General features: G+C 43.2%; 1 protein-coding gene across 8 annotated transcripts in view; it reads right to left on the bottom strand.

Annotated features, from left to right (window-relative positions):
- Window positions 1-24,639, bottom strand: part of IKZF2 (IKAROS family zinc finger 2) — a 113,752-nt gene that overhangs the window by 50,285 nt on the left and 38,828 nt on the right. For 5 of the 8 annotated variants that reach the window (XM_083473858.1, XM_083473862.1, XM_083473859.1 and 2 more), the window contains exon 4: window positions 6,439-6,708. The exons of 1 other annotated variant lie outside the window; for it this stretch is intronic. In XM_083473858.1, coding sequence (XP_083329984.1) covers window positions 6,439-6,708 — 270 coding nt within the window. The remainder of the gene's footprint in view (window positions 1-6,438; window positions 6,709-24,639) is intronic. 2 more of the 8 variants (XM_083473860.1, XM_083473863.1) reach the window with 1 other exon arrangement.

The raw sequence follows: 24,639 nt of genomic DNA, 5'->3' as shown, positions 1-24,639 counted from the left end.
GCCAATGACACCTTAAGCCTAGGTTTCAGTTGTCACAACGGAATGTCACTGTGGGGGGTTGAGCTAGATGGCCCTTGGTGTCCTTTCCAATGCTATAATTCTATGCTCCTCTGATCTCAACTACCGTACATTGCTTGCCTGCAGCTTGCTCTCATAACAATTTGCCCCCGTATGCAAGAAGGAGAAACACACACAGGGAAAATGGAAATGGCACTAACTATGAACTACGGCAGAAGTTTTTTAACTGTGATCGCCAAACTGGCGCCCCGAAATCTCTTCTATAAGCTCCACCACAAAAGCCTGATTCTCACCGATGAACAAAATCTGAGTCCAGGCTGTAGCACTTCAAGCTACAGCTGTGGCTCACACAGAGTTGAATGCTCGTTAACACACCCACTCAACAACCACAATGTAAAAAACTAGCATGTGAGGGAGAAGGGTCCAGACCAGACTTCTTCAAACCCTAGTTTTCTGTGTGCAGAGACATGTTTTACATGAAACAGTATTCAGTCACATGAGTCCTCATCTGCATATGACACAGTCCTTATGCACAGACCACCTCTGTGAGAACTAGGCCAAAGAGTACCTTAAGTATTCAGTGACAATATTACCTGATTACCTGGCTATTGCAATCATGAAAAATTCTATAAAGTAGGCTGTGCAATGCAAGTCTTCGAGTGACCAAGAAGTTAAGTTGAAAAGTGGCAAATCTGATTTGGTACTCCTGTGAAACAAACTGTAGAACAGCAGTTTTACATGTTGTCTACAGTTTCACATCCTTCTGTAAATAAAACTTCTTTGATGAATGATGGTCCACAGAAAGCTTGCATTTCATGATCAATGATTGTAAAGGCTACGTCAAATCATTTTGGAAATGATAAATGGATTAAAAGCCCTTTGCTGGTAGTAGTTTTAAAGAAGAAAAAGCAAGGAAAGGGGGAAGGAAAGGTCTTGCCAATTTTAGATAGGTTTTTGAGATCATGTTATGTTATACAAGTTTTCGATTTTTCTTATAAGCCTTCTTGTGAATTACCATCCTGTGCATCAGTTTCTTAATAGAACAGTGTGTGTGTTTGGGGTGTGTGTGTGCTGATTTGTCTCACATATGGAGCACAAATCCACTGAACAGAGAATCTTAGGCCTCAGCCCAAATGACCCCTGATTTTCACAATCCCACTTGGGAAATGGGGAGGAATCCCAGACCTTAGATGTTTCCAAAGCTCACAATCAGGAAATCAGTTTAGAATTTGTGAAACATTCGTAAGTTACAGTCAAAACCCAGAAATAATATTTATAGCGTCCTAAAGATTAAAATGTGTTGTGTTATAACCTTCCCTCGGCCACAACTTCATTATGCACAATTCAGGTGTTGCACCTAGACAATAAGGCCAAATTAAGACCAATTTACAGATTCAAATGAATCAAAAGGGTAATCTTTTCAGAAATTACCATTATGGGTTGCACTGGAGGCTCAGGGTCACTGTGAGTTTGGATGTTCTCAAAACAACACAAACAAACACAAACAAACAAACAAACAAACAAACAAACAAACAAACAACAACAACCCCACACCACCTACAGAAAACAACAAGCTGAATCTTTCTTCCTAACATTCAGTTCACTATTCAGAAAGAGGGATTTACCCCTATGGGACAGAATTCAAACATGCCATCTCCTCCTGGCCCCAACCTGTGGGCTGAACTAGTACAGTCCAGAAGAAGCATTATCACTTGATTTGGTTTATGGTATAAGGTGATCAAGGTATAAGATTGTTTTTTGTACCTACATATGTACCTAAAGCCTTATAAAATGAAGAGCAAGGTGGAAGGTTCAAAAAGCTAACTAGGAGTGTACACGAGTCTTTTCGGGAGCCTCCTTTCTCATAACTATTCTTCATCTTCATGAGTAGCATTCATGAGAATGTAGTTTCAAGATCCAGTAGTGCAGCATTATGGCATATGACTATAAGGCTTGTCCCTGGCTCAGGGGATATTTCAGGCTCCTGCTCAACCTTAAGCTTTAATTTTTTACTTTTTTAAAAAAAATCAAGGATTAAATAACTTCCTGTATGTTAGGCTATCTGCTTTTATGGCCTGCCTGTTCTGTAATTACTCTCTGCCCCTAGTGGCTCTCACCTCACAAAATCTCTGGCTAAGAGCCAGGAACAGCCACTCCTGCTGTAAGTCCCCCTACAACAGGAGTAGGGAAGTTCTGGTCCTCCAGATATTGTTGGACTTCAGCTCCCATCAGTCCCAGCCAGCACGGCAAGAAGTGGAGATGATGTGAATGGTAGTCCTCTGGTATCTGGAGGGCCACTGGTTTAGTTCCTGCTTTAGTTCCCTCATCTACACAACCATCAAAGGCACAGGAGACCTGTCCTCTTTGCGTTTGCCCCTCTCCCATGTGTACAGTAGGGTTAGAAGTGACAGTCTGAAATTTAGCCTGTTCCCAAGGGCTTTTTTAGATGGAGGAGTGAAATCTTAGGCTGAAGGACCTGAATGAGGGTGAAGGGGTATAAGCTGCATAGCTTGAGAGTTTCTGCTATTCATTACACACACATGGCCCTCACGCCTCCAGAATGAGACCCTAAACACATTCAGGTTTTTTCCGCCACCAGGAACAATTATCTGCATCAACCCACCTGGCCCCTCAGCAGTTTTCCTCCCCCAGATGCTCCAGGCACCACTCCTTCCCCTCCCATGCTCCATTCTCTGCCCCCCTGAATCTGAGCATCAGATGACTGGGAGCTTCAAACATCTACACAGTTCTGAGTCTGCTGGGCAATGCTTTTAGTGAGCTTCCTTTTTAAAAAGAATGAAATACTATGCTTGGATACGCACCAACACGTATCTATTTAGACAAACTATTTTGTAGGGTTTGGCAGCGAAGTTTTGTGGTATGGAACAGTTTCACAAAAGGCCAAGAAGTAATTCATGGTGCACATTAATATCATTCCCAAAAAGGCTAGCCAGCTAATTATACTTCCCAGTCACAATTACTGCTTACTTATCTGCTTACTCTGCGCCTCTTACATCACAAGAACTGTATCCAGCAGATGAGGTAGGGTATTTTTATTTATTTTTTAAATAAAGTTAAGCTGTTCCTCCCCTCCTTTCAGTTTTTATTCTCATGCTGTTTGATGCACCACAGGCTTACAGGGTTAGCAGTATGTTTTTTGGTGCTTATTTGCAAGGAGATTTTAATGCATCAAAATAACATATCCAGTGTTTTAGAAGATTCAAAGCATTTGAATTATTTCAGGCCAGGTCAAAAGAGGTGGTAAAATGGGCTGCACCACTTCAAACTGTGGGGTGGGGTGAATACCATTTCTGAATGTTCCACTAGGTAGAGTTACGCCCTACAAGTAAGAAATGGAGTAGACTGAGTAGAAACAATTGTACGTACTGGTTTTTAATTGTGCAGTGTTTTTTCTTATAGGGGTCGTTTTTTTAAGGAATCACAATTGCTTTTTGAAGTCGTACAAGTCTATTCTACCTCCTGACAACTCCATCACCACATTCTATGTCATGCGTAGACTCTGCCTGAGTGATCCTTACAACTGTCCTATTAGAGGTAACAACATGACTATCCCATGTTGGAGATTCAGCTTTACCTTTTATAGGTACCATTTCTACCGGAAAACCTCCCCCGGCTCCCCCACAAAAAAGGAAACTTCCATATAATAAAATAGCTAAGCAACATCTGGGGTCAGCCAAAGTAGAGAACAAAGCTACACACAGAAAGAGAAGTCATTTCTATATGCTTGAGAACATCTGAATAGCCACTGCATCACTGCCTTTTTTCAGAGAGGGAACAAGCACTATTCCTCAATATAGGAACTCTAATGGCTCTAACAAAAGGACAGTGTCTTATGTAATCTCTTTCTCTTTCTTTTTTGGGTCACAATGCTATGGGGCGGAGGGTGGAGGTGGAGAGACAACAACTCTACAGTGCCTAAAGTGTAAAATGTCCAAATTGTCTCTATATTTACTGCCACTGTAATAAATCAAATAATAATACCACCTGTGATTTACCTTCATGTTCAGTTCAGGGTCAGGTACTTTACACTCCCACTCTATGCATGCGCGCGCGCGCACACACACACACACACACAGACACACAGACACACACCCCTTAAAACATAGGAAATTGCCTTATTCTGAGTCAGACCATTGGTAATTCTAGCCCAGCGTTACCTATTCTGAAAGGCAACAGCTCTCCACGCTCTCAGGCAGAGTTTTCCGCTAGCTCTGCTTCCTGAGATGTCAAGAACTGAATCTTTCTGCATGCAAAGTATGAGCCCTAATACTGAGAGGTGGACCTTCCTCGCTTGCACCAGTCGTACCCTAGTTGCACCTTGTTGAAGACGATGAGTTTTTAACAGGATTTTTCCAACTTGTTTTTTCTGATGTCCCTTCTATTATCACCCCCAACCTTTTTTGTTTTTGTAATTGTTCTTCCTTGCCTCCTGCTCCCCTTTGCTAATTATTTCTGAATCCTATATGTAGTCATGCCTCAGGCTATATCATGTAGATTTATGAACAGGTTTTTTTTTCAGATGCTGAGTGCTGCCAGGTCATATCACAAGTTAGGTGCCAAGGAGCTCATGGCAGTGCATATGCCACCCCACCAACACTCAAGAGCCTGGGAGCGGTTTTGTCTTCTAGCTACTCAGTTAGGGAGAGCCAGGCAGGAGCCCACTTTCCAAGACCCTCCTGCTTCTGTTTGGGTGCAGGACTTTGAACAATACGAAAGTTGTTGCCTCTTATTAAACAAGCAATTTATTTTTAATGCATAAAAAAGGGAGGGGAGCCTCCCAAGGATGTCATAACCAGCTATTTCTATTCAACATATCTGAACCACTTCTGCCCTACCTTAGAAATCAGTTTTTCCAGGTTTGGATTTAGCGTTAGACAAATGCTATTGTGAAAGTCATACTGGGAATATGTCGACTTTGGGGGGCAGACTGAACACCCACACTATCCAACCTATGTTTTATACTGCAGTGCCCGCAGAGCTCAAAACGAAGGTTGCAGTTCTGAGTGCATCTACCAGTATGTAAATTCCACCAACACTAATAGAACACACTTCCATGGAAGTATGTTTTGGATTAAACCCAGTTACAGAACTCTCACTCAGCAGACACACCTAAACACAACTGAAACCCAGCAACCTGGTTGCTTTTATCAATAGCAGCGTGCATTTAGAAGGGGGGCTCTCTTGGGAGTTCAACAGCCCTTGGTGATTCAGGACTGGCATTTGCTGTGGCAGCCCCTAAGCTGTGGAATTCTTTCCCCAAAGAAGCACATCTGGCACCTTCATCATACAGCTTTCATATATGCTGAAAACACACCTCTTTACCCTGGCCTTTGACACCAGTGAGAGGTATTTCATGACCGACCTTATTCCTTAGGGCTCCACACTTAATAGTCTCATTATTCATTGCATTTTCTCCTCGCTTACTGCAGCAAATGTCTCAAGGTGACTTACAATTACAAAAGCATACATAATACAAAATTTTAAATACAGCAGAAATATAAAATAATACTATTGACTTAAAGTGCTCATCCTTCAATAAAACAAAAAGGACAGATCCTACCCTACTAAAAGATGAACCTCAATCCTGGCTAGGCTACCCTAAATAAGAGCCAAGTGCCTGGGTGAACAGGAATGTCTTCGCTGGCCCCTAGAAGCTGATATTGATGGTGCCGGGCATGTTTATGTGATCTAGGAAACAGGCATGGTCATGCTACTTCCCTGGAAGTTTGGGGAGGGGGTGAGCTTACAAAAGGCTTTAGTCAAACAAAATGGGGAAAAAAAAACAGATGCAAGCAGGTGCTCTCTGGCCAATGTACAATTTTCGTTTTTAGTAGGCTTTTCACAAATATGAATTGTTGAGTCCAACATAATTTCAAGCCATCCACTGGGTTCTCCAGTGTATTCAGACACCTCCAAACATGGAAGCTAATAGTTGGTATCATGGCTCATAGCTACTGAAAGACCTAGCCAATATGAAGGCCAGTCACTTTGCCATGTGAGAGATGTCCTGATTTTAGCAAATACTCTTACTTACACTTTGGTGTGAGCTAAATGACTTGAGAAACAGGAGGTGAGGGCTTTGTAAAGCTACTGAAAAAAGGGAGGTCAACTTTTAAAGAGCTGGCTTAGGATGTCCCTTCACAGTGAAGGACACTTGGCAGGGGAATTTTTTTCTCTCAAATGCATTCATTACCGTGAAGTAGGTAAGTCTAGAAATCTGTGCTATTAACATTCTCCCCAATTAGTCAACAGACTGACATATTTTGAAAGGATTTTTGAATATATTCCTTACTGCACTTGATTATCATTGGTGAATCAAGAAATGCAAGAGAACAGATGTCAGGTAATATCAACATCAGATGCCAAAGGCAGTCATCACGTTTTCTTTCAGCTGCTTACCAGTGTGACTCCTTTTATGTACCATAAGCACATTGGGCCCAATGCAAACCATGCCACAGACGTCACATTTCAGTTTACCATTCGGAAGCCGGATTCCTCCCTCGCCTGACAGCTCCTGAATTTTTCTGTTCTCCACCATCTCGTGGTTCTCAGTAAGGGGCTCTTCCAAGCTGCTCCCTTCATTATGACCCCTGATCCCATCTTCCCGCCTCAGGGGCTTCCTGTCAGAATCCTCATCATCACTTTGCATTTCTAGCTTTATGGAATTTGCTGCGAATAAATAAATAGCACATTAAGAAAATTAACTTTTGTTTCATTAGCGACTGTAATAAAGAGCAATGATACTGCTGTGTTAGTTTTAAATACTAATTTCAAAAAGGTTCACAGGACGTCTTCCATTTCCTGCAACCTTTGTTTAACTTGAAAGTTTGCTGATCTGCTATAATGGCCCAACCAATCAGGAAACAGAAATACAAATCAGCAAATGTGGAACACATTGTGTGCATAGTCATGTAAGCAAGTCAAGAACTGACACAGCAGGCCCCCAAGAAGCAGTTGTTGCTATATAATGTTAATACTCATTGTTAGCTATTATTATTCTGAGATGAAGGGCAGAATGGAAATGTGATAAATACACAAATAAAAAAAGAATTTCAGCACCATCTGTGTACATATTGCTTAACAAAGAACAATGCTGATAAGTCTCTATCCCATGGTAGTCAAAGTTATGGTCAGCAAGATGTCATCAAGGCATGTCAAGGCTCTGAGCAATTCAGAATTACAAGACCCCTCTGCTCTAGTGTTTGAATTGGCCAACTAGACACAGGAGCTAGACAGGACCAGCAAGCGCTCTCCCACCCATTGGTATCTCCTGCCCCAGTGCTGTGCTGCCTGGGACAGTAATTGTGTGAAGGCTCCCCTTGACCACATAGGAAGCTGCCTTATATGGGGCCAGATCATTGGTCCAGCTAGTCCCAAAGTATCTACTCTGGCTAGCAGTGGCCAATGGATGACAGAGGCATGACTACAAGGTTTCAGACAGAAAAGCCATTCTGAACCTGCTGCACCCAAAGCACATGGCGGCCTCTCCCATAGGAAATATGTAGCATCACTCAAAGCTGAACTCTCTTCCAGTACTCTTCCAGTACTGGACTTGAACTATTAGAGAAGTTTCCCCAGCCCAACCCCAGCTGCCCCAATAAATAAAAACAAGATGCAGGTGTAGGAGAGGGGCTGTTATTTAACAAATGAGGTTGGGGTGGGGGCATCTGACTCCTTAAATAACAAACGGTTTGATTTTCAGAAGAGGAAGCCCTGCTGACAACAGAGCTGACATGAAAAGTGTATTAGCAGCAGCATCTTGACTTCACCTGTGATATTAAGCGCTCCCTTCTGAACCCTGGCGAGAATCCAGTTGGATCCGCTTGTAAAAACCAGCAAAACAAAAGATTGCCAGCTAGCTTTGAAGTACAGCCTTTCACACACGCAGATTGTTTGAACGCAGTGCATTGTAAGACTCCCACACGCTTGAGGAATAAAAACTGCCAGGTCTCATGCTCCACTGCAAATCACCTTGGTCACTAAGCAAAGTTGTGCACACAGTTTTAAAAATGTCCATCCTCCCCTTTCTCAGTCCTTACCATTGTCAGGAACCTGCCATTAGAGCTTGTTGCTGTGTGAAGATTTCCTCTCCATCTGGGACTAAGAGAAGAATTGCAGGTCTCCAAGGAGGGAAATGCTGCTACAGCAGGGATCTCCTCAGCTCTTGACAAGTAGCCCTGCTGCTTAGGGAATTCCCTCTGCCTTAGCATTACTTCATACACACACAGGCACACACACAGAGAAAGAGAGAGAGACGAGGGTCTTATTTATTTGAGGTACAGCTACTAAGCACTTTGGGGGTCATTTGGTGGTAATGGGGGAGATTTTAGCATCTTCTGAATCACTGGGAAGTCACTGTGCTCAACTGTGGCTGGATCAAGACCAGAGTTATAGTCTTTACATTCAGGATACAATTCTATCAATGCTTACCTGGAAGTAAGCCCCGTTGAACTCAATGGGATTTACTCCCTAAACATGTGAATTTTGTTGCACTCATTATTATCTGGTTGACCCTGTTTGGTTGAATAAGAGGAAGAAGAAGAAGAGGAAGGAGGAGGAGGAGGAGGAGGAGGAGGTGTGAGACCGTGACTAACCCAAGGCCACACAATGGCCTGGTTCACACCTACTGGGACTGGGTGAACATGCAGGCTCAAGGAGAGGCGCTGCCGGTGGTCCTTTCTGCTGCCGCTTTGCTTGAGCAAAGCCACAGTTTGTCTTAGAGTGTTGTCCAAACCCACACCATGCATTTAAAGCATATGACTTCCCCCAAAGCATCCTAGGAACTGTAGTTAAGGGTGCTGAGAATGGTAGCTTTGTGAGAGGTAACCACAGTTCCCAGGATTGTTTGGAGAAGCAAAGTGCTTTACATGTATAGTGTGCATGCAGCCCCCGCCCCACGCTTGTTTTTAATGATGAGCTGTAACAAAGAACAAACCTTGGCTCAAGTCATAGTTCAGAGTTTGGCTTGGCTTGGCTTAGCTTGGGGCAGCAGCAAGAATGAGCAGGGGATAAGTAAAGGGGCTGGAAGTTTCTCGCCAGGGGCCCAGACCTTTCTTATCTGTAAGTTCTGGAAGATATGGCCGGCCTTTTCCCACCTGGTCTGGGGGGGGCCCTTACTGACTCAAAACTACAAAAGCTGAGGCTGCTGAACAGACTCTTGGTCTGGGCTGGGGATAGGGGGTTGCTGTTACTCAGTGGCGTAGCGTGGGTTGTCAGCACCCGGGGCAAGGCAAGTAATTTGCGCCCCCTAACCCATGGATTTGCGCCCCCTAACCCTAACCCCCAGAAGTTGCGCCAGGTGCGGCCGACCCCCCCTGCACCCCCCACGCTACGCCACTGCTCCCATCCTCTCATAGCTGGAGGTGCCGGCGACTCAACCTGGGGGCCTTTTGCAAGGAAAGCAGCGCTCTCCCATGCAGCCACGAACTGTAGTAGACCGGCTCTTTTGAGAAGCAAGGCGGCCTCGGCTGAGGGACGTGGCTGGTCTCTGCAGGGGAAGGAAAGGAAGACACCGCGGGGTCTTTTTCTTCCAGGCATCCAAGAAGGAGCGCCTGCCTCTGGTTTAAACGCTCACCAGAAGAGTTGCAGATCCAGCCGGGGCCGCGCGCGCTTTCCTGAGCGGGAAAGCAAATGCGGGGGAAAGTCTCCTGAGAGGCGCCCTCCCTGCTCTCAGAATGGCGGGATGATGAGAGGCGCCCTCTAAGAGACAAGAGACCTGGGAAATCCACCTCCCACTGAACTGAGCTGGGGTGGGGGTGGGGACTTAATTGGAAAGAGGATCGCAGCTTCCTCGAAGGGAGCCTTTGACCTTGAAGCTTGCTGCTGGCAGGGTGGCTTTTTGCGGTCGCCCCAATACCCGGCGGCTTCGCCCCCCAACCCCCACGAAGATGCGGCTTGGGGGGCGCGCGCGCATTTCCACCTGACTCTCTCCCTCGCCCCCTCCCCGGAGCGTTGCAGTGAGAAAGGGAAAGTCTCCCGCTCGGCTGCCGCTGTTTCTCTCCACGTGTCCGCCGCCAGAGGCAGCAGCGGCGGGCGGCCGTGCCTGTGCGAGCAGGTCTGGCGGTGGAATGGTGGTGAGGTGCTGCGGCTGCCGCCGGGCCCTGGCGGTGGTGCCTCCTGGCGCGCTCTGCCTGGGCGCGGCGCTCAGCGGGCTCTTCAGCTTCGGCTTCTTGGCCGCGGCCCTGGTGCTACAGCCTGCGCCCGAGGCTCTTCGGAGACTCCGGAGGCGGCGAGTGCGCCCCCTCAGATGTTGCGCCCGGTGCGGCTGGCCCCCCCTGCACCCCCCACGCTACGCCACTGCTGTTACTGATACTTTTTGTATTTTTATATCTTATGATTTATGTGGAAATGTTTCAATTTTGTTGTGCACTTTTTGTTGTGTTTTATTTATTGTTTATGACATTTTTTGTTATTATGTGAATCTTGTCATGAGCAAGCTTTTAACTATGGAAAGGCTGCAGACAAATAAAAGTATGATGCTGCATTTGCGCTGCCTCACTCAACTAAATTTTGGGTTAGAGTGTTGTGTGAACAACCAGGTGAAACATTCATGATGCTAAACAGGGTATCAAGGCCACGTTTTTAATTTTCATTCATCCCATAACAGAATTCAGGCACTTATTCAGAGAAGTAAGTGCTGCTCCTGAGTCTAATGTAAATGAAAAACAGAATTTACCAATAACATAAAAGTTCAGTCTAAAACTCAGGACAACTTGCTCTCAGTGGCTGCCTGTAGATGTTAAAAGCCACTACAAACATGACTGAACCTCATAACCATAGAGCAGGCATAGGCGAACTCGGCCCTCCAGCTGTTTTGGGACTACAACTCCCATCATCCCTAGCTAACAGGACCGATGGTCAGGGATGAAGGGAGTTGTAGTCCCAAAACATCTGGAGGGCCAAGTTCACCTATGCCTGGACATCCAGTCTGATCCCTTGCTAGAGGTAGAAAATCCAGGCTAGATCATCCCTAACAGATAACAGTTGTCCAGCCTCTGCTTGTGGTACTTTGCAGAAACCCACAGTACAAATCTCATGAGGGAGGAGCTCTCAAACTCTCTACCCCTAGGACATCTGAACATTACTGAGGCCCACCAGTCGCAAATGGGTGATGTAGGGCAGCCACAGAGCCAGTCATAAAATGGTAGCAGGTGGCAGCAGAGTGTGACATAACTGGTCCTTCTATGCATTTCTCTTCCCTATAACAGCTTTTCCCTCTTATCACCTTCCTTTCTATTCCTTGCCTAGCTATCTATTTATTTTAACAATAAATATTAACCTTTTATCTTACTTTCTAATTTCCTCCAACACCACCCTTGCTTCCACTCCCCCCAAGACCTATCTGTCTCCTGGCCACCTCTACTCAGCATGCAAGGGATTTCTGGTGCTGGCTTTCTTCCCGCCAAAATGCTATGGCACGGCTAGCGGGTGGTGTGGGCAAGTGGAGGCTGCACTGGGCAGGCTGTGGCACTGAGGCCCACCTGACAGTGGCCCCCGCTTGGCAGCCATAGCATTTGGGTTGAGAAGCACTGCCATCAAATAAAACAGCAATTATCCAATACTATCCATTGTGATTGGTCCATCAGTTAGGAGTAGAACTGCCAACATCCTATCTGTAGCCACTCTTGCCAGCCCATAAGTATCTAATTATCAGTTGCATCAAAAAACAAAAACACTAAAAAGTTGTCTAAAATTACTAACACCTCATGAGAAGAGGAGACTCCCTGGAAAAGATCCTGATGTTGGGAAAGTTTGAGGACACAAGGAGAAGAGGATGACAGAGGACAGTGTTCTCGAAGCTACCAGCATGAGTTTGACCAAACTGCGGGAGGCAGTGGAAGACAGAAGCGCCTGGCGTGCTCTGGTCCAGGGGGTCACAAAGAGTCGGACACGACTAAACGACTAAACAACAACAACAGAATTACTAACAGGGAAATGATAGGGTTAGTCTTTCCAATATTTGGTTCGTGTTAAAGACCCCACTCTCAGACTCTTCTTGTGGTTTCCTCCATTTTCTTATTCAGTTATGTGCTTGCTGGCTCTTTAACAAATAACCTGTGATCTGGGGCCTGCAAAAGTGAGTAAACTCTGCCTTCTTTTGAATTAAATTAATGATAGCAGTGAGAAAATCTGACTGTGTCATCCTATGGAAAAAAACAAGGAATTTAATCCAGAGACTGGGAATGGCAGCAATGGGGAGATGAGGCCATCATTTTCTGGCTAATGAAATCATTGATGGAGACAAGCAAAGAGCCATACTTCTCAGTGTATGTGGCAGGAAAACATATTCCCCTTTGAGAAGTTTATTGCAGCCACAATAGCCAGGGGATAAAAGTTTGGCAGAGGTGCAAAAGTTCTTGCCTGAAAACTGTTGTCCAAAGCCAAGTACAATTGTGGAATGCTTCAAATTCCATAGCAGAAAGAGAATAGGCCTGATTTCAATAAACTCACTGAACACTGTTCTTTTGGGAATGTTCTAGAGGACATATTAAGAGGCAGATTTGTTTGTGGAGGTTTGTTTTTTGAGGTTCAGGTCAAGTTGTTGTATTTTTTCAGGGAGGAGGTAAAATGTTGAGCTTTTTTTTAGGGGAGCCACAGTTGTTCAGCTTCTTTGGGGGAAGCCAATGATCTACCAGTGATCTACTGCAGACGTCCAGTGATCTACTAGTAGATCATGAACTACCTGTTGGACATGCCTGACCTACCTCATACACTCCAACATTTCTCCAATGCAAATAGGGATGTCTAATTTATTATTACTTATATAGAATATAGAATCTATAGAATATAGAAACCCAAACAGAACTCATAGATAAATGCAAAGGCCACAACAGACATTTAGAGACCTAAGATGTATTTCATTGTTGCCGTACTCCCATCATCCCTGACCACTGGCCATTCTAGTCGGGCTAATGGGAACTATAGTAACAACAGAGAGACACACAGGTTCCCCTTCCCAAAGCACAGCAGAATCGCTGAGCACTCTGAACCTAGTTAATTGGAACCATCCAAAAACACTTGCAGTCAGAAGGTCCTCAAAATAAACAAGGAGTGGCATTATCTAGTGAGAGAATGAAATTAAGTCATATGAATACTGTAGTCTAAAGTTGGACTCTTTTGTTCTAACCCAATTTAGTGAGAACTTAAAATGTAATCCTGTGTTTTCTCATTGCTACATTCTTCCCTCTTAATTCACAACCTAAACTGTCTTTCCAGTAAGCAGCAGATCATCTTTTTCCCTTCTCAGTTCCACGTTTGTTCTTCAGTGAACGGACTATGATATGGAGCTCAGAAAAAGTGTGCAAACTCCACCTCTTCCAAAGCAAGGAATTTCACAGTTAGACTTCTCCTGCCAAGCTCCAAATGATGCCCATCCCTCCCCCCAGAGCCAATAAACTAATCTCTATTCCAAATCCCATTCTGAATGCAGATTGGAACAGGTCTAGAATTTAAATTTCATCCACAAACCCTCTAAGCTACTTCAGCACGCCCAATGCAATCACACTTCCTAAACATGAGATATCTGAAATTGGACTGCAGTTGTTGAAATCAAACAGATTAGATAAAGTCTTTTTTTTAAAAAATCAAGCATACATAGCCAACTCTTCAAGACCACTGACATTTCTTTCTGTTGTGAAATGTTACATACAATCAGTAGGAAAAGCGTGGTTGCTTCCTGAAGACATGGACAGATTACAATGCATCTATACTTCCACTAAATAAATATTGAAGAAATCTTGAGGTTCTTCCCTCAGGGACTATTAATACCATTACAAGTTGGCCAGGGTGGATGTGGTGGGAAACAGGGACAAGACTCCAAATCAGGCATCCCCAACCTTTGGCCCTCCAGATGTTTTGGACTACAGTTCCCATCATCCCTGACCACTGGTCCTGTTAGCTAGGGATCATGGCCGAAACATATGGAGGGCTGCAGGCTGGGGATGCCTGCTCCAAATCAATGTAGTGGCAGCTCATTTTCTTTTTAATTTAGAATAAAATCACACCACAACCTCTGGATTAGTCAATTAAAAAGTAAAATGTTTGTTCAATGAAACTGTTTTTTAATCGATTGACAACCTTAGCATACCGTATTTTTCGCTCTATAAGACGCACCCGACCATAAGACGCACCTAGTTTTTAGAGAAGGAAAACAAGAAAGCAACACAAAGCCTCTTGAGCGAAGAGGGAGGAGCGCTCCGGCTGCGCTCAAGAGGCTTTATGTGGCTATCCCTGACGCCAGAAGAGCAAGAGGTATCGCTGTGCACCTGCGCAGCCTGCATTCACTCCATAAGGTGCACACACCCCTTACTTTTTAGGAGGAAAAAAGTGCGTCTTATGGAGCAAAAAATATGGTAAATACAGTGGTACCTCATGTTACATACTTAATGCGTTCCGGAGGTCCGTTCGTAACCGGAAACCGCTCGTAACGGGAGGCGCACTTTTGTTAATGGCACCTCCTGCTGCCGCACCGCCAGAGCTCAACTTCCGCTCACATCCCGGGGCAAAGTTCGCAACAAGGGGCATCTACTTCCGGGTCAGCGGAGCTTGTAACCCGAAGAATTCGTAAGGAGTACGGTACATAACACGAGATACCCTGTATAAAAAGTTAACACAATAATAAGCAAAACTAGCTGGAAAGTGCCTGGGTTTTTCTTCACAACAGTTGTTGCAGCTGCGGTCACAGAAAGTGCTCTGCTGTTGTTATTTGTGGTGTTCCACCAACATATCCATCATGGTGATGATATATCTGGCCTCCTGCATAGCACTGAATCTGGTAGGCTAGGATAGTCAATATGGTGCCCCCCAGAAGTTCTTGGATTCCAACATGGCCAATGGTCATAGTCAAGCACCATCTGAACAACACCATGTTGGATAGTCCTGATATAGGACTACATTTAAGCTTCCCAAACCGTGTAGGAATCTTGTCAATTTTTGACACTGATCTACTGGAGGTAGATAAAGGTCCCCACCCTAAGAATTCCATTGTGTGCGGCCAGCACAACTAATCCTGCAAAAGTGTTCCTGAGGTGAATGTGTACCTATGGTAACACAGCCAGGGTAAATCAGAAAGGGTACTCAAAAGCCAAAGTTTTCAAATCTGAGTCAGATCATTAAGATCATGCAGTTGAGCGGGGAGGGGGCACAAACCCCTAATTCAGTACACACATATTTCTTTCCAGCGAAGGAGATCCACACGCATAAACACCCTTTCCCACACAGTCATGTGTATCACCTGACTAAACAGATATGGGCAGATCTGATGCCCATCTAACCCTTCTTCAGAGTGCACATCCAAATTACAGTGCCCGCTATGCACACTGCCCTGTTTTCACCTAGATTGATAAATGCATATTTAAATGCACATCTCCATTCTGGTGCAGCTAGTTGTCTTGCCAAACATGTAAATAGAGTTGGATTGGGGCAATCAGTTATGTGATCCAGCAGATTTTCCATGGCCCTTTTGCCTTTCTGTCTCTGTCTTTTGGGAACTTAAATATGACATTTACCATTTCTTTCTCAGCCTGTCCCCAGACTGGGGTTTAGCAGCAGGCCAAAAGTCAACCCACTTGCTCTTTATATTGTCACAATAACCCCCAGACAGGATCAAGCCATTTTGAACTTTGATTACTGTAACAGTAAGAAGCACAAAAAGTGTTCCAAGAGGGAGAGTGTGAAGGGAAGCAGGTACAGGGATGAGCAGCAGAATACGGAAACCTAGAGTAGCAACATTTCGAGAGCAGTTGTTGCAGTAAGAGTCGCACAACATTAAGTGGGTTGTTACACATTTCACACTCATCTGGTATCGTCTTACAAAATCTTCAGATGAAAACCTTACAGTTTTCTGTTTTCTCCTGCCTTTGAGCCAAGACCACTTCAGATGGCTGGACTAGGCCTTACATGCACCAGCTATCACACATTGAAAATATGGAAATAAATTGTCATTTTATTTTATTTATTTATGCCCGTAACTTTCAGGCTTCCTTGCTATGGCAGTTTTCTGTCTGTAGTAACAGATGGCAATGCAAAAAATATAAAATAGTTCAGAATGCAAACTTTTCTTCAGTTCCATGTGTGTCATAGTCCTTAGCATAAATAAATGGCATTGTGGTATCTCATTAAATCTATACATCTGTGTAGCAACTTGCAATTTCTCGATATTTTCTGACATAATGTTCAAACCAACAGCTTTTGCTCACATGTTTCTTTTCTCACAATGGCATCTTTAAGCCACAAGAAAGGCAAACAAAAGCAAAGCCATACCGTAAATATTTCTGAATTGCTCATACAGAGTATTTGTCATTCATCTTCTCGGCTTTTCTTTAAAGATAATATGCCTAGCTGCAATTATGTCTTCACTAATCCAAATGTTTAGCTGAAGAAATCTTTACTTAAAAACAACAACACCAAACCGACCAACACACACGCACAAACACACTTATGTACATAACATCCAGAACAAAATTCTAAAGCTGTTCTGCCTTATTGGCAGCCCTTAAAATAATTCAGAGTTTCCACATTTCAGACCAATCAACTGCTTTTGGAATATTTTTTGTGGAAATGTAGCATACAAATAAAGGGATGGTGAGGACTTTCAATATTATCTCCACAATTAAAAAAAGTCAAGCAACTCAGAGTACAATCCAACCCAAACTTTTATATTCAGTGGAAGAGATAAATTCAGTCAGGGTTGTGGCCTGGTCCTTAAAGCACTCAGGCACACGCCTACAAAACAAATTACAAACTTGCAGCAGGAGAATAAAAGAGCCCTCGTCTCCCTCCAGCACATGGAAGGAGTTGAATATTTCTTTGGATCGTGGCCACGGCAAGCCATTTCATGACTCTTGCACAACATGAAAATCAACCCAAAGTGACTCAGCAATATGACCTACTAACCCCCCAAGATATCTTGTTATCACCAGAAAGTACAGGATAGGTGCTCCAGGGCCAACAATTAGTAGAAGAAATTCCAAATATGGGATCATATGAGAGATAAGACTCGTCTTACTTCCTGCTGAATGAAAGTCTATTCTACACCATTTGCTTTACTGAACTGGAACCTTTCCATAAATGTGTGTCATATGGGATATAATCTGCTGCCACTGAGAACAGGGCCATTAGAGCAGGAAAACCCCAAATGGAAATAGACAGCCTTGAGAAGGCAAAGTTCCACAAGGAGCAGTTTATAAAAGATGTGATTCTTATGCATTTCATCTCCCTTTTGGCTTAATTTTCAGATTAAAACAGCAAACTGCCTTCCTTCTAGCACTTCCTTCAGTCTTCAGGGACGTTGGTTTGCTTGCATTTCGTACCTCATACCCAAGACTCAACACCCACAACCATTTAGAAACTAAGTAAATACTCCTCCAAAACACCAGAATAAAAAAGCTCCGTGAAACGAGAGTGTGCAAGAGAAGCGTGGTTCGTTAGCAGAGCCAGAGATGAGGCAGTCTAGACAACCGTTGCAGGTTGCAGCCAGTCCTTGGCAAAATGTCTATGACTCACTGAGTCTTGATCAGCCCCAACGAGTTAACATAGGGCTTGTGGACTACTCATCCTAAAGCTCTGGTGATCAACTATCCTATAAGAGCCCGGGCTGGCATGCAACTGTTTTACTCAGAGTACACCCACTGAAATTAATGAACCTGAGCACATTAGAGCCATTGATTTCAGCAGGTCTACTCTGAGGAAAACTTAGTTGAATACCACTTCTCAACTGTGGGGTGCTGTTACCTTTACAATGTATGAGATTTAAAATAAGGTCTTGAATGCTATGTGAACACAAGCATAACCAGTCAACATATTTCTCTGCTATTTTTTATATTCTATTTTACGGGCCACTCCTTACTGAAAAGTCAGCCCTACTGAGTTCAAAAGGGCTTACTGCCAGGTAAGTGTGCACATAGCATTGCATCCTAGATTGATTCATATATATTTATACTAGCAAAAAAATAAAAAATAGTGGAGCCTTGAAGAGATGTCTCAGGCAAGAGAATTTGTGGGAGAGATATATGGCATTACTTACTGTTTTACCAGAAATATGTATAAATTATTCTGCCGGACCAGGGAATGATACTATAAAAGCACTGCAGAAGCTGCATGTACTGTGAGAGAGAGCAGAGCCAAGTCCTTTTTCTTGGCATTAATTGATTGAGCTAAAATCAGAAGAGGACAGTATTCCACCCAGGGGTGGGGTGGGGCAGGGGGACTTGTCTGGGATGCAAGCATTACATTACATTTCTTTGCATGAGACTGGAAAGAAATTGAAAGCGCTTGGGTATCATAGCATTTTATCAAGATTATTATTGTATGCAGCATTTTCTAGGTACACAATTCAAAATTTAAATTTCTGAAATTTGACCTCTAAAAAATATTTCAGATATGTACTAGTGTGAAAACATGGAACAATTATTCTGTTTTATTAATTCAGTTTATGCAATCTATGGGTCAATGGTTCAACTGTTGTTGTTGTTTTTGAATGTTAAAGTGTGTTGAGAAAGGCGGTTCTCAAGTCTTGACTGAACGTTCCCTGCTGCACTTCACTTGTAACATTTGGGCAGAGTGGCGGGGGGGGGGGAGTAATGAAGACGATTACACTAAGGGATAAGATTCCTTTCTTTCATTCTCTTTCTGAGTGACTAATTCCCTGAGTGGAGGACTGTTGAAAGATATGACATCCCGAACAAATCATTCATATTAACATTTCTACATTCCCAACATTTGCATTTTTGCAAAATAAATAAAGAGCTGCCATGAGGGCAGAAGAAAAGACATAGCTAATTAAAGTGTTAGCAAAGCTGTGCAGAAGGATGTGGCGAAAGGGCAGAAGGGTGTGACATGTCACTTGCTGGAACTTTTAGCCAACAGTTTTGTCTCTCTCTCTCACACACACACACATATATAATGCAATTCCGTTACCATTAGCAATAAAAACTTGTTTCATTATAAACAAAACCAAGAGATTCTTAAGTGCTCGCATTCTATGCCAAAAAAATACTGGATTGTTGGCAAATGCAAAGTATTTGCATGCAAAGTATCACAAGCGTTGAATGGACCATGAGATCATCCAGTAGGGTCCCTGGCACCTAATTGGCAACCCACAAAAACTCTTTCATGGGTGAGTTTGCCGTTCTCCTCGCCTTTGACTTTGCTGCTCTTCTCTGGTACCACTATTCTTTCTTTCTTTCTTCCTTTCTTTCTTTCTTTCTTTCTTTGATTTCACACATTCAGCACTTTTATGAAAGGAAATGGGGTCACATTATCTCACCATAATCAAATGAACCAAGATCAAGAAATTCCCCTAACTTAATGTCTTCAACAGGAAACTACTTTTCTATTAATCTGTAATAAGAAGTTCAGTTAGATCACTGGTTCAATCTATTCTGGAAGCAATTATTTAATCTTAGGCTTTCCCCCAGCCCTGCTAGGAAGCCCTACCAAAAACCTGTCTTTGAACTGAAGATGCCAGGGACCAAACCAGGGTCCTTCTGTGGGTGCTGCTGTGCCACTGAGCTCCTAACCCCTCCAAATATGGTGCAGCCTACTTAAAATAACATAGAAATGGAATAATGCCCAAATTCTATTACATTCTTTTCTAATCTCATTGCCCTTGGCAGATCAGAATTTGGTCTAGCAGATGAAAGGGTTATTTTTCAGGAATGTAGTCATTTAGGAGCTGATACCAGGAAAAATGTCACTAGGAAACAGAATACTCAATTGCCTGAGGTGGTGTGCAAATAATTTCTTTGAATTTCTTTGACATTTTCCTGGTTGAAACCAGTTTGCCTGGGGATGGGCTGGTTGAACTGCTGCTCACTCCTGCTTTCCCGGCTTTCCAGATGCTGGTATGATTTTCTCTTAACTCCCTGCTGCAACTGGGATTAACCAGCAAAATCCAGGCAACACACAGAAACTCCCCCCGCCTTGTTCCCTATAATCAGCACTGTCAAGAGGAACAAAGGACCTCTTGTTTTCAAATGATACCAGAATTCCATGACTCCCAGTATGTTTCTAAAAAAACCAACACCCCATGGGAGCAGTCCAAAAGAGCAGCAGATACTTTTTCAAGATTCTATCCTAACTAATTTCTGCACTAAAAAAGTGCAAATTCCTTCATTAGAAAATCTAGATCTTATAAAATGAAATTATCTGAGACAGATAAAATTTTATGACTCTTCTGATAAAAATGTGTGTTTTTTAAAAAGTTCCGTTTCTAAAAAAAACAAACCTCAAACACAAACGAAATAGAGACTTTTGGAATAAGGCTAAGTCACTTGAGACGTTCATTCAAAAGTCTACTTAATATTTGGTTTTAAGCAAATACTCCAGCGGTAGGTTTTTTGTCTTTGTTTTTTTTTTTTCCCTGCAAAGGGCTAAGAAATAAGTTTTTAAAGAAACAAAACCAAACCCTGGAGGCTTGGTGGGGTGGGCATGTGTTGGAATTGAACAGGAGCTTCCAAAGTTTGGATTCTATATTGCGTTGCAGGCACACTAGTGGCCATACTCCTTCCTAGTCCTGGCCTTCTATTTCTTCTAAAACTGGGACTCAAGTAGTCTAAACAAATAAATGTAAAGCTTTCTTGATTTATTTTATTCTATTTTTCGTGCTGAGGCCATCAGAGGGAGAGGAAGTGGCCGTCAGGCCACCTCCACTGCGTGTGGAGACAGCTCCAGAGAAGAGGACCCTGCTTCTCTCTAGCTACCACCGGCCATCACGGAGGAAGCCAAGGCAGCAACTCTTCCACCACTGCACTTCGATCCAGCTCCATGAGCTCCAATTCCTTTGGCTCCACCAAGATGAACACTGTGGCAGCTCATGTAGAGTCTGACATGTGGCTGGTTGGGGGGCTGCGAATTTCACAAGTTGTGCAGGCCTGTTCAGTACAATATGGAAAACACTCAACCCCCTTCTGCTTTGGTTAATGGCCTCAGGCATTATTTAAGTTTTAATTATAACTGTAGTTCTTGAGAGGCATTTGCCAACATTGAGGTTTTCCCCCCACAGCAAGACATGCATTCCTATCCTAAATTATTGACACTGAAATGACACCAAGAGTTCGGGATTATGAGCAGTGTGATAGGCAACAATAAGAAAATACACATAATGATCTTGATCACCAGAACCATATGCACCAGATGGGTACAAGCCCATGAGATTTTACTAGTTGCAGCAGCTCTCAGATCAAAGCCACTTCTTATACTCAAGAGAATATAGCTTACTTGCAAAAGCAGGAGTAAAAACCTGTGTGTGTGTGTGTGTGTGTGTGTGTGAGAGAGAGAGAGAGAGAGAGAGAGAGAGAGAGAGAGAGAGAGAGATGTATTATTGGCTCCTTTGGATCAGAAACAGTAATCTCAACTGCTCAATATTGCAATTTAATAAAATAATAGATAATAGGAAGGAATAAGTCCTATGATCAGAAACACTAGATGGTTTTATCACTATGGTATCAGAAAACAACATTTTCCACTTAGGGAAAAATTGACCACAGTGAATTGCTTTACTTTCTTGTCAAGACTGAAACACAAAAGCAACATTATGTTTCCAGATCCTGCATGTTTAAAGATACACCAAGGCAGAAAACCACAATCACGAGTCACTGCTAAATATCTTGTTGTGTTTCTTATGAACACGTTACAGGTATTATTATTATTATTATTATTATTATTTTAAAGTACATTAATATAAATCAAAATAATCAATACTATCCACAATGGGATGGGAGAAGGTATGCAGAAATGGCAATATCTTCACTGGTCTTTTAAAAGGAGCACAGAAGCACAGAATTATAGAACTGTAGATTTGGAATGGACCCCAGGGGTCTTTTAGTCCAAACCTTTGCAATGACTCTGGTGAGCTTCTTTCAGAAATATGAAATAGGGGCCACCATCAAAAAGACATTCATTTCTAGTAGATGATGAGAGCCTTGCAGGATGGTTTCTGAACTAGAGGAGTCCGTATGGGAGAAGGAATCCCCACAAATGGTACTGATGGAGCCACCACCAAGAATGTTCCCATAGTTTTAGAAAAAGCCATTAGAAAGTGATAGCTCAACATGAAATCCCACTGACTGTTGGTGGTTGTTTTTAAAGAAAAATATTACTGTATTGTACCTTTGCATGGTGCATCCAGTTGTGCTGAGAACCACATCTGTTAGTTTCAGCAATACTGAAGCATAATATTTTCATACACCATTCACCGGGCCCAAATAACTCTCAGTTATTAACAGTAGGGTTATTAACAGGGGTGCCTGTTATTAACAGGGGTGCCTGTGGGCTTTCTGGATGGTATCTGGTTGGCCACTGAGATCACGATGGTGGACTAGATGGGCCTTTGGTCTCATCCAGCCAGGGCTCCTTATATCCTAATAGCACTGTTAGCCCAATCTAATGCAAACAGACCTGCAGTCTTGACTCACTACCACCAGCAGCTTTCTACTGTGGCCTGCCATGGAGAGGTCCGCCTTCCCCAAGGAAGCATCAAGCACAAGCAGCTGAGTCTATGGCAAAGTGTCATGCTTGGCTTGGCGATCTGTGTCCAGCTTTGCCACACTTTTGTACATCTGAATTGGAATTAAGGTGACAATGATAATCATTCCAGTATTCAGAATACAGTGGTACCTCGCAAGACGAAAAACGTGCAAGACGAAAGAGTTTTCCGTTTTTTGAGTCGTTCCGCAAGACAAATTTCCCTATGGGCTTGCTTCGCAAGACGAAACGTCTTGCAAGTTCTTGCGCGTTTGTTTCCTTTTTCTTAAAGCTGCTAAGCCATTAATAGCCACTAAGCCGCTAAGCCGTTAATAGCCGCTAAGCCACTAAGCTGCTAATAGCCGCTAAGCCGCTAATAGCCGTGCTTCGCAAGACGAAAAAAACCGCAAGACGAAGAGACTCGCGGAACGGATTAATTTCGTCTTGCGAGGCACCACTGTAAATACTTTCTCCTTCTGTTTAACAAGCTTGTTAGAGCTTAGTGGACATTGGCTATTTAATGAACATTTGTCCTGATTTGCTTGTGGGGAGATTAGACAACTGCTTCAAACAAATGTGTAATCTCACACTTTCCAGTGCATTTCCCCATTACTTTTCTAAATAAATAAATGAATGAATGCAAGCCAATCTTTTGAGGGAAAAGGATTGTTTGACAAGAGCGCCAAATCAGTTTCAGTTTCAGTGTCTGAATTTGTCAGGATATGACTGAATCCCACCTGAAAACAGTGACGATCTGGAAATGACCTGAGATTGGTTAAACATAACTGTGTGTTTTTGGGTGGTGGGAATCAAGTGCTCAATAAATCTTCTTTTGCTGCCTGGCTGGCACTGCAAAAGTAGGGAAAGTTGGTCAAGCCCCTGTCTGGCACAGGAAGGTGTTGAGTTTGGGTGCTCATTCCGTTTGGTCGCCACAAATCACGAAACTCAGCCATAGGACTCACTAGGACCACTTGGGAGCGGGGGGGGGAAGGCACTCTCAAATACTGTTGTAATCTTATGCTGATCTTTTAAAAAGTAATACCAATCAGCCCAGCGGTGGGCAGGAAGGGGGCTAGAAGAAGGGCTTTAAGTGCTCCTGGTCCACAGCCCTCAAATTACAAACGCAATTTTGAAAATTGAAAAGTCAGCCCTAAGAATGCCAGATGCTTCTCCACTGTGGTGAAAACAAGGCCTTTTGTTTTCTCTCATTCCATTGGGAGGACTGTCTAGCGGGAAACAACAGAGAAGAGAGAGAGAGAGAGAGAGAGAGAGAGAGAGAGAGAGAGAGAGAGAGAGATGCACACATATTTTTAAAGCCTTTCTAGGAAAGCCCTAGTACAGTTTCATCTCTTTCCAAACAAACGCAGCAGCAATGATAGTTGTTTATAACATTATAATTATTAAGAGGGGTGAACAATGAGATGTCTGTGGGAGGCTTTGTGGGTAACGAAGCCCCAGCCTATTAAGGTTAGATATACCGTATTTTTCCATGTATAACACGCCCCCATGTATAAGACCCCATGTATTTTTGTGGTCTCCAAACTGAGAAAATGGGGGAAGATTGCATCCGTGTATAAAACGACCCACAATTTTGAACATAATTTTTAAATATAAAAACCTAGTCTTATACACAGAAAAGTACGGTACTGTACTCAGTATCAACACACTCTACAAAACCTTGTAAAAACAATGACTTATTTTAAGACCAATCAAAAAATTGCAAGATAGAGTGTAAATTTTCAGGCTCACTGGTATTCTGCTTCAGAATGAATGCTAAGAAGATGGTAAGGTTGGGGTGGGACAATGGGCACACTGGAATGCCTTGTTGGTAGAATGGGGAAAACCATAGTTAATCGTGTTACCCCATCCTTCTTTATTCAGACGTCAATCTCAATGCATTCAGTGGAGCTTACTCCCAGGTAAATGCACAGGATTGTAGCCCTAATCAGGTTGAACTGTGTCTGCTGCAAAAAACAAAATCTCAGAAGCAAGCTGGAACTAAGAAGTTGTATCTTCTCTCACTTTGAAAATATAAACACTACTTGCTCAAAACTGTCACTGGCACCAAGTGGAACTTCTGGGTCCTGCATAAGAAATAAAGAAATGCAGGCCGCCCCCCGTTTACACGTGTTCATTTTA

Source organism: Podarcis liolepis (genome assembly GCF_965112155.1).
Source record: "Podarcis liolepis genome assembly, chromosome: 1".
In the NCBI taxonomy this organism is placed as follows: Eukaryota; Metazoa; Chordata; class Lepidosauria; order Squamata; family Lacertidae; genus Podarcis; species Podarcis liolepis.
The sequence above is the reverse complement of the archived record's forward strand: the minus strand, read 5'-3'. Positions and strand labels throughout refer to the sequence as shown.